This window comes from Hydra viridissima, unplaced genomic scaffold (genome assembly GCF_058129835.1).
Source record: "Hydra viridissima isolate aposymbiotic clone 2 unplaced genomic scaffold, HvirCarnegie_v1 scaffold_1, whole genome shotgun sequence".
Taxonomy (NCBI): Eukaryota; Metazoa; Cnidaria; class Hydrozoa; order Anthoathecata; family Hydridae; genus Hydra; species Hydra viridissima.
In genome coordinates, this window is record NW_028324300.1 from 37,784,086 (window position 1) to 37,799,438 (window position 15,353).

At 28.7% G+C, this 15,353-nt stretch overlaps 1 protein-coding gene across 1 annotated transcript; it reads right to left on the minus strand.

Annotated features, from left to right (window-relative positions):
- Window positions 1–4,357: 4,357 nt before the first annotated feature.
- Window positions 4,358–6,248, minus strand: LOC145192275 (uncharacterized). Its single transcript, XM_080069489.2, has one exon. The coding sequence runs from the start codon at window positions 5,940–5,942 to the stop codon at window positions 5,196–5,198; it is 747 nt and encodes a 248-aa protein (XP_079925615.2). The 5' UTR covers window positions 5,943–6,248; the 3' UTR covers window positions 4,358–5,195.
- Between the last annotated feature and the right edge of the window lie 9,105 nt (window positions 6,249–15,353).

The following is a 15,353-nucleotide window of genomic DNA, read 5'->3' on the forward strand; positions in this document are numbered from 1 at the left end:
CTAAAAAAACCGTAACTAAATATAGTCGACTAACTTTTTAGTTCTAACTAAAATTAGTCGACTACATTTTTAGTATAACCAGTGTTCTGTTTACATACTTCGTGTTTTTACATTTTAAAATCATGGGGAATGAATGGAGAAATTCGATTAGAAGTTTTGAAAAATATTTATATTCTGAATATTTACGGTTTGATCTTTTAGTTTATTATGGGACCTTTTAAATATATTTTACAAAATTATGCTCCATATAAATATGTTTATTTTATTACACTTTATGCAAATAAACGCCATACAACTATACTCTAAGATTTAAATAATAACAACAATAAATATTACGTGCATTGTTTATAGGGGTGGGAGTTAAGGTTAGTTTAGTCTAACTAAAATTAGTCGACTAACTTTTTAGTGTAACTAAAATTAGTCGACTAACTTTTTAGTCTAACTAAATTTAGTCGACTAACATTTTTGTCAAACTAAAATTAGTTGACTAAAACAAGATTTAGTGTTAAAAAAAAACTGAATAACCTATACCATGAAATTATATGAACATAATATGAATTATGACAAATAAATCAATTTAAAGACATTCATCAAAATTTATTGTTTTTAAGAAACTTAAAGTACTTAATATAATTTGTGACAATTAGGTAATAAAAATGTTTTGTTTGTACCTAGTATTGCCTCAAATTTTCTTTTATCGAATTAAGTAAAAATTGGTTTGTTAGTAGAATAACTCTGTCAAAAACAGCTGATATTTTATACCGAAAACATAACTAGTTATTAGCATTTTAATAATATTTTTTAAAAGAAAAATAAAATTGAGAGTTGAACAAGATATATGTTCAATTACACAATATAGAAATAATAAAAAACATTAATCCTCCAACTGTTTCAATTTTATTGTTGTCACTGTAAATATCTGCGTTTTTATGAGTGTAGAACGAAATAAATTACGTATTATTACCTCAAAAAATCATTGCAGGTAATATATAAAGGAAATCCGAAAATGCTTTTGCCCTGCCAATAAAAATTGTAACTTACATTAATTTGCAATCAAAAATATGGCGTTAAAACCACTTCACAACTAACGCATAACAAGATTTAAAAAAGTATTTTTTGGGTAACAGTAACAATACATTTTTCGCAAATTAAAAATTTAGTCGACTAAATTTAGTTAGACTAAAAAGTTAGTTGACTAATATTAGTTACGCTAAAATGTCAGTCGACTAACTTTAGTTTACTAACTGTGTTTATTATTAACTGCTATTATATCATATTTTAGAGGATGTGATTAATGGACTAATTTAACACATTTAAACTTTAATTACTAAAAATTTAATACTATGTGGTTTTTCATTTTGTTTTGTACTGAAATTCAAAAGGGATGTAGATCGAATATGTAACTGAAGCACGTTTACACTTTAGTTAAAAAAATTTTGAGTTGCATTTTTTAACGTTAAGCGCTAAAAATTTTTTAGATTTAAAGAACTACCAGTCTTAGTAAATGATTGCCGCTTATCTTCCGATTAATATACAAAGCAAATATTTGGGGATCTTTTTTTTTAATGGCTGCTTACGATGAGTAAATCTGTTCATTTACTAAGGCTTCAAGTTTTTTAGTAAAAGATTTAGAATTTTCAATGAGTACTTTAATCTGTAATTTTGGAAAAAAATTTAAAAATGTTTTCGGAATTTTAAAAATCATAAACAAGCTTAAATTTAATTTCGTTAAAATCAATTAGAAGCTATTTATACGGTTCTATTTACAATTCAAAACTCGTTATCGTCATCCTGCTTTTAAAATCCAATCTGAAGAAAAAATTTGTAATCTCTAGACACCGGACTATAGTTTTTCGATTTTTTACGATTAATAACGATTAAAATAAAAATTTCTATAAAAGTTGTTTAAAATAATTCTAATTTAAAATAATTTTTATTCTCATAAAAGATTACAGCATTTCAGAAAAAAATTGCGATACCTCGCAAAGATAATGTTACTTTGTTTGAAGGCATTGCGCAAGAGCAGCTGTTCGATTAAAACAGATTCTATTCGAAAAGTTCTATTTTGTTAAACTTCAGGAAATTAGATTTATTTTAAATAACTTATACAAAAATTTTATTTTAACCGTTAATAAAAGTGAAAAACCGAAGTCCAGTGTCTAGCTATTTCTACTCACTGATTCCTTTGATAAAACTCTTCTATAGTTCAAGATGCAAAGAAATTTATTATTATTTTTTTTTTACTTTGTCTTCAATTAGTTAATTTTTTTAAAATGTAATTAACTAACTAATCATTTAAGTAATTAACTAAATCGAAGACAAACAATAATTTTGTTTAAAGCGCTTTAAGATTCATTTAAATTTTATTTTTTAAACGACAGTTGCAACTATCGACCGAAAATAACAATTGACGGAAAAGTTGAGAATTTTTGCTTTCACTTTGATGGACATTTCCTATTGAATATCGGGACTGTCGTTGAATAACAGGCTTCACGAATAAAAAACAGACAGTTAAGCTTTGTAGACTAGTTCTTATGTGTTCCTGAAGAAAAAACTGTCTGTAAAATGTTTTGTGCGAATTTATGCACGGATGATATTCAAACTGGGTTTCAATATCCTAAAAAAAAGAAAAAAGAAAAAGAAAAAAAGGTGACTAAAAACAATAAATCAGTTCGTTTATCCTTGAAACTATGATATCGGATAAGTCTATACTAAGAAAGAGCATGTGCTTAATCTATTTGAGGAAAGCAAATGAAACGCAGTAAATTATATTCTGCATTAAAGTTGACTGGTTGTAAAGGTACAACGTCTAACTCTTCCGATAGAAAACCAATCAGGCGCCATAAAACATCTTAAAGCTCTTCTCTTCTTTATAATACTCTACCTTATTGAAATCCATAGCCTCTGCATCTCAGTTTCAAAGTCTTCTAATTTTCATCGCATTACATTCTTGTATAGTCCAAATCAAGATAAAATATCAAACTTATCAGATACAGGGCGTTCAGGGGACACCTCATGGACGTTGTGGCGACCTAAATGTTAAGTGGCCATTGAAAAAGAAACTAAGTGAATTTCACGCTTAAAGTTTTTGTAACCCCATTTGATCACAAATCTATTTAAGTTCCAAGCGAACTCTACTTCTCGAAGCAACAGCAATGATACTTTCTACTTGTTTCGCATCAATGTGATACAATTGATCGTTTTTCTAGGTTAATTTATATAGTTCACCATTTGTACATCTGCGGAACACAATCAGTTTAAGTACTATTTTTGCGGAAAACCTTAAGAAAAACTATATTCGATTTTTTTTTTTTTTTTTAATTAAAACGTAATAAAACCCAATTTATCTTGTACTTCATGTAAAAAACAGAAATATAAGATTTTGAAAAGAGCTGCGGAAATTAAAACGTTCCGCGGAAAATAATATATCCCACATGTAAAAATGCGAACATACTTTTAGAATAAAAAAATGTTTTAAAAATATCTCCATCTTAAGCGCAACCCAAGCGTCATTGGTTTTGTCATTTAAATCAATTATTTAAAAAAACAACTAGTGATTCTACAAAATTAACCTAAGTTTTTCCTTAAAATTCTTACAGGGAAAATAACATATCATGCAGAATTCAAAAGAATTCCTTGGCGCTTAGTTTTCGCTTCGCCCAAATCATACACAACTTGTACAATATGCTGTAGATATTCCAGTAATTGCGTAAATTTCAGTAACGCCTAATAACTACAAGCGCAAAGTAGGTAAACCAACTTCAGTTAATTTACTTTAGAAGATTAGAACCCACCCTTAAGCAAAAACAAAATAAAGTGTAAAGCAATTCGTGAATTTTTTTCGGGTGAAAAAACTCATACTAAGTCCCTTTTAATTTTAGCTTTTTTTAAACTACACCGGTTCGCAGACCACTTAGTTTAACCGTAAGAGTTCGTGAAAATGTAATTGACGTCGCTGTGAATTCAAGATTTCGAGCGCCGAAGTAAAATGAGTCGAATTTAAATACAAAAGAATGTTAGCTCGGAAAACTAATAAAAGAAAGCAATTTAATGGCATTATTTTCTATTAGTCTTTCAAAAACGTTATTACCGAGGGACTTAAAAGTAGATGTAGCAAAAAAGTTGAGATTATAAAAAGTGCTCTAACGTTTGAGGCAAGATTGTAATGAGAAGCATCGATGAAATAAACTTAAGACGAGGCACAGTGAACATGGCTTGTTTTTTCTCAGTGCGCAGGCGGTTTAGTTGTCCTAATGATACTTTTCATTCCCTTGCTGTAATAGCAGAAAATTGTATGTGTTAGCATTAATAATGTAGCTGATTTAAATCTCTTTTTGAAAACAAAAACAACTAAAAATTTAAAATCTTGATTCGTTATATTTGAATAAAAACTAAATACAATATCGTGTAAAATCTATTACAGAATCTTTCGTTGGCACGCTATTTACAGCGTTTAAATATATAAACACAAATATGAAGGGTTTTTAACACCACAAAATTCTTGCATGTACAAATCGTAAAATAATAATCGCTTTTAAATTTTATCTAAAATTAAGACTAAAAATGAAAAAAAGAATACACTGCTTCGTCTCACGTTGTTAAAAACTGTTAAAAATATAACGGAACGCACGTACAAGGCTCAAGACAACTGGTAACAGGTTCAATACAACACCTGTGAATTTCTTTTTTCAAGAAACCAGCAATGAACAGTTTCATTTATGTTTTTAAAGAAACCCACCGGAATAAGTTTTAATACCATTTATTATGACGCTGGCTATTTTATATCGAATAAGAAAAATATTAACATTTTGTAAGACGAGACAAATCTAAAATTAATAAACTTCAAAACAGAGATTAACTCCGTGGTTATTATATAAACATTAATTAAATTTTGGAGACTTTAATAAAAAGCTAGGACATATCTTTAAAAAACGTAACTGAGATAATTAAGGAAAAGCTTATAAGGGTTGAATGAAAACTATGAATGAAAACCTGAACATAAAAACTTTAACACGCTTACCAAAAAAAAAAATGGCATTATGAAGTAAGCAGAATAAACTAAATCTCGCGCAGCAAGAACGCACAAGAAAAACTAAACTATATACAATAAAAAAAAATATTTTTACCTTAGTTTGCTAAAACAAAATAAATTCCTTTCATTTTAAATAGAAAAAAAAAAAAAAAATTAGTACAAACTAAAGCAATGGCAAACTGATACCTAATAATTTATCTGTTTTCGGTTTTGGAGTATACTTCGGACAATATTTAATGGTGTGAGACTGGTTTCCGTGTGACTTGCAAAGAGGACATGTATAAGCTCTGAGAATTGGGCACGTGGTATTTCCCTCATTGTCCTTTAAAGTATGGGAGCTATAAAACTCTCTTGACTCGCCGTTATTTCGACAAAACACACAAACAGATGTTTTGCTGAGATTTTTTAATGCTTTGTTTTGAATTTGTTGTTGTACATGATTATGTATTTGTTGACTGACAACACTTTGATTGGCGATAAGTGACTCTAATGTTTGTGCATATGTTTGTGATAAAACGTTCTCATGCATTGCTGATACTTTATTTTGTCGGTAAGGTGAGTATTCCCCAGACGAACTGAGATTTTCATATATGACTTCATTGTCACAACGGCCTTCATTAGAAGAACTCTCACTCGCTTCATCAGAATCTAAACTATCAATTCGATGCCTGTTTGATGGTATTACATTTGGATAGTCAAAAATAAAATCCATATTTTCAACAGATTCACTAGGTGACTCTAAAGATGACACGACGTAACGATGCTCTGGCTGTATGAGTCTTATAAGCCCGAGATAGTCACGAAACACAGAAAATTGGCTATCTGCTTTATAGTTGAATACATACTGATCGAGATTCAAACCTTCGCGACTGGAAAATAAGTCTTTTGTTCTACATAAGGATAGCGCCATTTATGGAATCGAGTTGCTAAGCTAAGTCTCCTTGAGATATAAAGTTACCAAAAAAATCTAAACTCGTTGTAATGCTTAGCAGAACTAAATTATATACTCTTCTCACGCTTGCACGCTACTTAATGACAAGTTACACATTTTGCATGATAAGTACTTTAAGACCATGTGCGCTTTTGTTAGCTATTGTTTATGAATACCCAATCACAAATTGCTTTTTTTTTTGTCGTCATTTCATATACTAAAATGTCGAGCTTCAAAATTCGGCATTGAAGTAAAGTCATAATACCAACTTTCTTTTATTTTATAAACTTTTCGTAAAAAAATAAAATGAATTAAAAAGTGTTAATGAACGAAACAGAATATAGTTTTTTTTAGCCGGAACTTTTTGTAATTTCTTTTGAACTCGGCGCAGACTATTTTCGCGTCACAGTACGCGCCAATTTTAAACCTAAATAAACGGATCTCGTTAAAAAAAGGCGCTTCGAGAAGAGAATGAAAATGGTGTTATTTTTTTTTACGTATTTTTACAAATCATGGACTTAACAATTTTCTAAGTAGAGCTAATACCATTATATTAGTATTTATTAGGCTTTTCAAAATGATAAATTAATTTATCTTTGAATTATCCCACAGTAAGCTATTATTTCATAATGAAAATCACAAGTGGGTTATAAATTGGGACAAAACCTTAAAAAAACTTAATGTTACAATTAGGTTATACCTTAATGTTTTTTTTTTTTTTTTTTAAATTCATTCTTTATTAATAAATTAAAAAATATCATTAATATAAGTGACATTAACGAAAAAGTCTCCTGAGACAGAATTACTTAAACCGCAACTAAATATAATTAAATATAATTATACGCTGCAAAACCAAATTCGATTAAGACAATTAAGCTAATATTTTCTTCATTTTTAACAATTTAAGCGCCTACTAAGTATTCTCAGGTGGTTTTAGAAATAAAAACTGACGTAAAATTTTCGAGGTTTGAGTATCACTTTTTCAACTTTGTCAGCGGCGTTAAAACCGCTAAATGACCAGCGGTGACATAAATTATTTAGATTGCAGGTGGTATATGTTGAAAATGTATTGAAATTGCTACAATAGCACATTTTTTGACGCTTTGTTAAATTGCGCCAACGAATCATTTTAGAATGATTAATCTTCGAAATCGTTTATTTTTTTTACTGAAAGCGAGCTTCGCAAGGAAGTTACTGAGTATATAACTGAGAAATATAATTTACTCAAAACGTGACAAATGTCAACGCAAAAGTTTTCACTGTTTCAGAAATGAAACAAATATTGCGTCAAAAAGTAAAAGATTTAATGATTAACGCTTATATAACTCTTATCAAACATTTGTTTTCGCCATAGTCAGACGTCGCGGAGAAATTTATTTCCGTTTTTACGTTTTTAAACGGCAAACCTCGATCGTAAACTACTTTCTATAGAGATTTAATTTTTACTATGACTCCATTTTAATTGTCGTAGTTTATTGTCGTAGTTTAGGTCGTGTTAAATTAGGTTTATAAGTATTCTATATAATATTATACTTATTAAACTCGTACAGCATAGCCGCATTAATAACAACAACAACAATTTTATTACATAGAGTAACAATTATGCTTATACCTCCATGTAATTAAAACAAAAAGATAATCTATCAATAGTTATAATAAAAGCAATTCTATAGAGAAAATTTAAAAAAAAAAAAGTCAGAGGTACTAAGAGCATATTCAACTACTCAAATGTTCTGCATATTTATATCAAACGTCAATCTACTTGCGGAGATAAATTTTTAGTGGCTTCAAAAAAAAAAATTCTAAATCGTTGTTTTTTTCTTTAAAAATACTTCTCTTGCTTGACCACATTTTAGCCTTCATTTACATTGTTTTTATTTGCTTACACGTTTATATTACTTATATCATGTTATTTACAATATTTAAAACACGCTTTCCAGCTTTTTTTTTAAAATAGATAAAATAGCTAATACTTTTCATGAAAACGATGTCAACCCTTAAGTTAAATTTTGTTTTTTTATCTCCATCGAAGAACTTAAAATTTCTCTTAAAGCGTGATTTTAAATGTTAATTTAAGTTTTTATCTCCCAGTTGGTTTAGCATGACCCAGTTAGCACACTACGTTGAAACAACGTTGATCAACGTCGATCAACGTTATTTCGACGTTGTTTCAACGTAGTGTGCTGACTGGGGAGAAATAAATTATAAAACATGTTTGTAAAAAACGTGTTTCAACGATGTCTTGCAACAAGGGTACCTCCAGCGCGGATATAGCGTAATAATGCTTCCACTACCGCCACGTCAAAATTTACGTGTATATGTTTTTTTTTTCTTATAAATGTAAAATTATTTAATTTTGTAATGCAATTAAAAGTATATAATTCTGTTATTTGATGAGAAGTATTAATAACCGTTCGAGCGCATGATTTTTATAAATCATGTTTTAAGAGTGATCGCGATTTAAAGGTAAGTGTTTTGCTTACAGGGAGTCGTGTTCTGAACTCAAAAAGCGCGTGTTTTTACATCAGTTTTCTGGCGTAAGATAACTTGAAATTTCGTACAGAAAATTCATCTAATATAACCAACGGGTGTTGGATTCGTCTCAAACAACTAAAATGTATCTTTAGTAACCAAAATGTCACTTGGAAAGTAAGCGAAACAAACAGTTTTTACACCAGATGAAAAAATTTTTTAGACTCGTTCATGATACTTTGCCGTATACAATAATGGTGTATACAAAAACGCCAGGTAAACTCCCGGTTATTCGAACCTCCGAAGAGAATAAGAATTTACTTCGAATAACCGAAATTTCGAATAACTGAGTTTGTTAGTTTGTTAAGAAAAATTCACAGGGAAGGAAAATTGCATCGAATAAGCGGGAAATTCAAATAAGTGCTAGTTCGAACAACCGGGAGTTTACTGTATAACGTGTTTACGGCAGTTACAATCCAATATTGGTGAAATTACTTGAAGCGTTGTGAATATATTTCATCGAACCAAAATAATTTCCATCATCAAAGTGCATTTAATCATCCGGCTGATAGATTTTGTTGAACTCAGAGAGTAGAGAAGCACTTGTTGAAAAACTGAAAACTTATTCGCCATCAACATTCTTTTTTTCAAAACGTAGCTCAATAAAGAATGGTTGGAGAAGATTTTAGCCTCTTAATAAATGTCGCACTTTTGCAACTATCCGCTACTGTCGTATGTACAACCGATAACTAACACGTTGTTTTTTTTTACCATTCATCCTACCTAATGCAACAATTTATTATTTTTACTACCATCCAAGCTGATACAACTATTTAATATTTAAGTGACAAAAGAAATTTTAAAGTGTCGACATTTTTTTCGGGAGGAAAATTGTTCCTCCAAATGGCATCACAATAAAAGAATTTTGATTAGGTTCTGATTCAACACAGTGGTTAAGATTAGATTTTAATTTTCACATTAAATTCATGCAACAAGATGGTCTTATTAATGCAACTTTTATCTTATGAATAAATATCTATCTAATAAGTTAACTAAATGTTGTATATTGAAAAAAATCATGAAAATTAGTTAACAGCTTCTGCGGAAGACAAGGGTTTAATTGCTGAGCCCGGGTTCGAACAACAATTATTATTTTACAGCATGTGCGCATAGGTGGTTACATTTAGTAATGGACTTGATTTATTCACCAAAGATTTTACGTTATTAGTGCGGAACATGTTTCTCAAAATTTTGTAAAAAGTTAATAAAATTAAAAAACTAAAATTAAAAAAATTAAAATAAATGAGTTAACAAATTAATACGTCATAACTTTTTGAGATATATACACGAATTATAAGTTTCAAACAATTTATGTTTTTATAAGTGTAAATATTACAAATATTAAGAACTTTTTATGTCGAGAAGCCTGTAAGTGAAAACATTTTAATACAATAATACAGAACCTTTTCTGTTTTTTTAATATAAGTAATTAAATTTAGAAGGATTTAGCTTAGAGCTGATTTATTTGAAAAATTTATAGAATGTGCTACAAAACAGATTTTAAAAGTCTTAGAAATAATTTATCTTTTTCTTTTAATCATTAAAAAATTTTTTTTCTTCAATTTGTTAAGATTTTCATTTGAAATACCTTCATTTTTTAATTTTTGTTAAAGTTCCATACAGAAAAAAAAAAGGCGATAAAATTCTCGGACTGAAATGGACATAAAATTCTCGGACTGAGATGGACATAAGAATTCTCGGACTGAGATGGACATAAAAGTTCTTAATTACCGAAAACTTTGAGATTAACAAGCAAAAGATACTAAAGATATTTCGCCTAGACTATTTCGCCTAAGTAAAAGGCGACATCATTATATAGACTATTTTAAGTCGAAAGAAAGAATACGGTCTAGCGAACACTCCTCCTTCTAATGAAAATTTTGGCAAACTTATTATCTTAGCATATCTTAGGATAGTTACACCTATAATCTTATTATGATCTATTGTTTAATCTCCAGCTATACCAACCTTTCACTAAAATAATAGAGCTAACACAAGTTTGCAAAATACCTTGATTACAGAATATCACAGCTGCTGCATGGTAATTTAAAAACGGGTCTCAGAAAAAAAAAAGATTTAAAAAAATCGTCATGGTGATAAAGCCTTAAGACGTGGTAACATAAAGCCACTATTTAACCGTACAACGCCACGAGGTTTTTTTTCATTGTAAATTATACAATAGACAATTAAAAAGATAATTCTCGTAAACATTTGTTGGATTGGAGACGAAAAAAGTAATCATTTTGTAGTCATATTTTCTTACCATTCGCAACAGCGCCGAGCCAGACATTAACTTAAGAATCTATTTATCAAAAAAAAAAGAATATGCTTTTGAATATTTTTAGTCACATTGTAATATTTTCAACTTTTTAAAATCCTGTGTCTTGAATTCATACCAAGATACTTCGATGCCACTATTTTATATTAACTCAATAATATAGTATAAATCGCTTCACACTTCTTTAAAAAGTGCAGAGTGAAGAGGTACGTCTGGTAAGTATGGCGGTATGAAAAGATGTAATAAATGATGTTACTAGCTGTTGTAAAAACAATCACAACTAACTAATATAATAAATGTTTTTAGATTTCTGAATACTTTTTTTATGCTGTAATTTTAAAGTTTTTGAACTTCTTCTACATACTTATTTTTGCATCACTATTTACGAATAATTATTTATGATAATGATTGTTAATTTTGATAGTTATAATAATTATTTTAAAATTTGATTTGACAATTTCAATTTTCTTGCATTCTTATCATAATTTTTTTTTTCTATTTTTTTTTTTTTTTTTTTTTTTTTTTTATTGTTTTAAAAGTTTCTTACTGACGAAAAGAAGAAACGAAAGAAATCATTTTAATGAAGCTAAGTTCGACATTGGAAAATCAAGTCGTCAGTGAAGTTCTAACAATGCGCAAGTCAAAAACGGGTACCAACAATAAAGTAGAAATATGAAATTTCAAAGCTGAATTTTAATGTTTTATAAATTATTCGCCGAAAAAAAAAAAAAAAAAAGATTTAATCGCTTTGTGTTCATTTTTTCGATCTTTAAAATTATTTGTTTTTTTTTTTTTCATCACCTATAAAACGATTTTTAAAAAATATGAACACAAAAGTTCAAAAACCACGTGCTTTTTGGTTTTTGCCTCCTTTATCAAGCAATTTTTTTTCTCGTGAATTTTACTCCTTCATAATTTTAGCGCCCCCCCTCATGAGTATGCTCCTCCTTCTTGAAATTTAAAATTTCTAGTTTATAATTTTTTAATTTTTTTTGTTTTAAAACCTAATAAAATATTTATTTATTTTATATAATTTTTTTTAAATGTGCGAGTTTTTTTAACCGAAAATATCAAAGTAAAAACTGTTTGAAAAAGAGTTTTACAACAAAGATTCCTCGGTAAAAGAAGAGCTGGGGAAATGCTTCTTCGATAAAAGAAGAGCTGGGGAAATGTTTCTTCGGTAAAAGAAGACCTGGGGAAATGCTTCTTCGGTAAAAGAAGAGCTGGGAAAAGTAGATTATCAACTTTGACATCAAATTGAATCTCAATTTGATATCAAAATTAAAGGTCTACCTTCTGAATTCAAGACTTTCTTTTTTTTTATATATATATATATTTTCAAAAAAAAAAAAGAATTGTTAAGATTTTTAATCTAGTAACCAGAGTTGAGGACGTTATTGAATTATTTTTATCAAATTTTCTAGTTATGAACTTATTATCATTTTTAATCCCTTTGTATATCTCCTGGCAATCAGCCAGGAGATTTACAAAGGAAAAATACAAAAGAAAAAAAAAACCATCTATAACTTGTAACTTCGGTCAACAAGTTTATAAGCATGTTGATGTTGAACCCCTGATATTTAATTTTGAATATTGTTGATGCACAGCAATAAACAAATAACAATAAACAAATAGCAATAAACAAATAACAATAAACAAATAACAATAAACAAATAACAATAAACAAATAACAATAAACAAATAACAATAAACAAATAACAATAAACAAATAACAATAAACAAATAACAATAAACAAATAACAATAAACAAATAACAATAAACAAATAACAATAAACAAATAACAATAAACAAATAACAATAAACAAATAACAATAAACAAATAACAATAAACAAATAACAATAAACAAAATTTAATATCGGGGGTTCGTAGTTGAATATGGCAAAAACTTCAACAACTTTGCTTTAGTTTTTATACACGTAAAGTTGATCAGTTACTGAGTAAATTGCTTAAGTTTACGTGAATAAAAATATGAGAAAAACTCCTAAAGTTTTTATTCAAGTAAAGTTGACCAATTACTGAGTAAAAGCAATTGCTCATTTTTATTCACCCGGGCTATTAAATATTCTTCGCACGTTCTACTTTTTAATCGACTATGTTACTGATCATTTAAATGCCATGTGTCCCATAATTCACTGCAAAAAACAAATTTATTTTGTTTTTTCCAAATATTTATTTAATCAAACGAATTTGAATTATAAATAAACGTCATAGGAATGGGGTTTGTGAATATCAATATAAGCACTATTACTTTCCTGTAAGCAAACAACGAAATCAAACAACTAAAAAACAATTACCAGTTTGATTGAAAAGTTTGTTCGCAGTTCTCAGTTCCTGACAACTTTCTGTGCAATCATTGGTAACCAACTGAATCAAATGCTGAATGTGGAGCTAAGAAATCACTTATTGAATACCATTCTCGAACAGATTTGGTGTGTTCTATAAGTAAAAAAGAATAGCCAACTCTGCTTGATAGTTAAGTCCTATAATTTAATATCCTTGGAGACAGTAGCAGCAGAAAGAGCTTCTATTTTGAACCCATTTAGATAATCGAGCACAGCATCTTCTGATTTGCTGGATTTAAGGAAGGCAGGATCATAGCATATAGCTACAAAAACGCTATCTTTAAGATCTTATTTTTCTTTTTAGGAGTCAGGTGTTCAATAACTATGGATTATATATCAAGCACTAGAATGTGTATGGCCTAGGTCATAAAACTTGGATTGCGACAGGTACCAGGCTAACAGAATTGAAAATTCTTTAATTTCTCTGATTTATCGTTCATATAGAACGCCAAACATTTTTAAAAATGCTAATTTTTCCTAAAATATAATTTTTAATTTCCTTCAAAAAAAAAAAAAAAAGAAGTTAACTCCATATTATTATATATTATTAATACCTGGAGAAAAAACTCCATATTATTATATGTTATTGCAATATACATGGAAAAAATCTCATACTCAGAGGTTACAAAGCATTTTCCCTTCATTTTTTGTCCACAGTAAGGTCTCACTTAGGAAATCATTTGAACTTCTTTACAGTGCCATTGGCATAAAGCTTTGTATGAAATTCATATCTGCTGAAAATCTTTCAGCAACTTTTTGACAACGCTTACAGACTTTTTCCTTTGAAATTGCTTTAAAAGCTCAAAAATTGTTTATCTTGGTGCCTACGCAGTAACTGAAGAAATCGTTGATTAAGAATTTTTTCCAGAATTTTTCTCCAATTGCACCACATTTCCAGTATTTACTTACAGAACAGAATCTTACGTCAACAGCTTCAAAGTATTTCAGGAGATTCATAATACAAATGCTGCCATTTTTTATTTTTTTGCTGCCATACTTCCTTCATTACCACTCTCAGTGGTTCTACAACAACAAATAGATCATCTCCGGTATCAAACTCTGTGCTAGTTACAGATACTGATAATCTGTCTGCAGTAACTAACATCTTATCAGCCATTAAATTATTGCGTGTTTGGCCTCTTTCTGCAAGCAGGGCCAGATCGAAAAAATGCGGGGCCCGACGCGAGTATAGTTTGCGGGGTTTCTCAAAACTATAAAATGTCAAAAAATAAAAGAACTTTAAAAAAAAAGGTGAAAGAAAAACTATATGAGTTGACATCGTGTTTATTTTAAAGTATAAAAACTCATTTTTAATGGCAACTACAAAAAATTTTAAAGAAACATCTACTATAAATATTGTAACCGTAATTTAATCATTTATTAAGATTTTTTTTTGGTTACTATAATTTTATTAGTACATCTGGTTTTGCTGTAATAAATGCAGCAAAACATCTAAAACAAGCTACATTTTATTGAATAAAGAAATACAAACTTTTTTTGTCATAAAAATCTTTTAATATGTTAAGGAATGAATGAAAACTGAAGTTTTATTGAACATAAATCTATATAAATATAAACTTTTAATTACAAACTTTATTGAATGTAAGCTATAGAGATGTTTTCTAAGTTTCTAAGTTTTTGCTCTAAAAAAGGTCTTGTAAATTATTTTGCACATGCAACAGATTCTCAGATTCAACAGATTCAATAGGTTCTATAGCTTTAGCTGTCTAACATCTCCTTTAAAATAGTTTGTTCTTTGATCTCAATCACTGAAGCGACCCAAACTGTTACCTACTGTTTGAGGATGATTCAATGAAATTAATATCTTTAGGTGGAACTAAGACATCTTACTCAACAATTAATCTTGCAGCAGCTAAATTAAAATAAAGATATCACAGATTTCTGATATCATGATATCTGTGCTCAGCACACACCTTCAAAAACTCCAGTTATTTACTGTGTTACTAAGCTAATAACACGTGCGCTATTGGAAAAAAGATGTTTATTTTCCTCCTTCAACTTTAATAAACTTCTTGATGAGTAAAACAAATTATACCTAATAAGGATTCAAAATTTTAAAATTAATAAAATACAAAAAATTAAATTTAATTAAATTAAAATAATAACACAATATTGCTGCTATAAAATGGAAAAAAGATTCCTCATGTCCTTGTGAGGATTGCATACTCAAGAAAGATATAGGTAAATCTACCAG

Excerpts from the sequence above, each read along its gene's own strand:
- LOC145192275 (XM_080069489.2), bottom strand. The coding sequence starts at position 5,942 with ATGGCGCTATCCTTATGTAGAACAAAAGACTTATTTTCCAGTCGCGAA.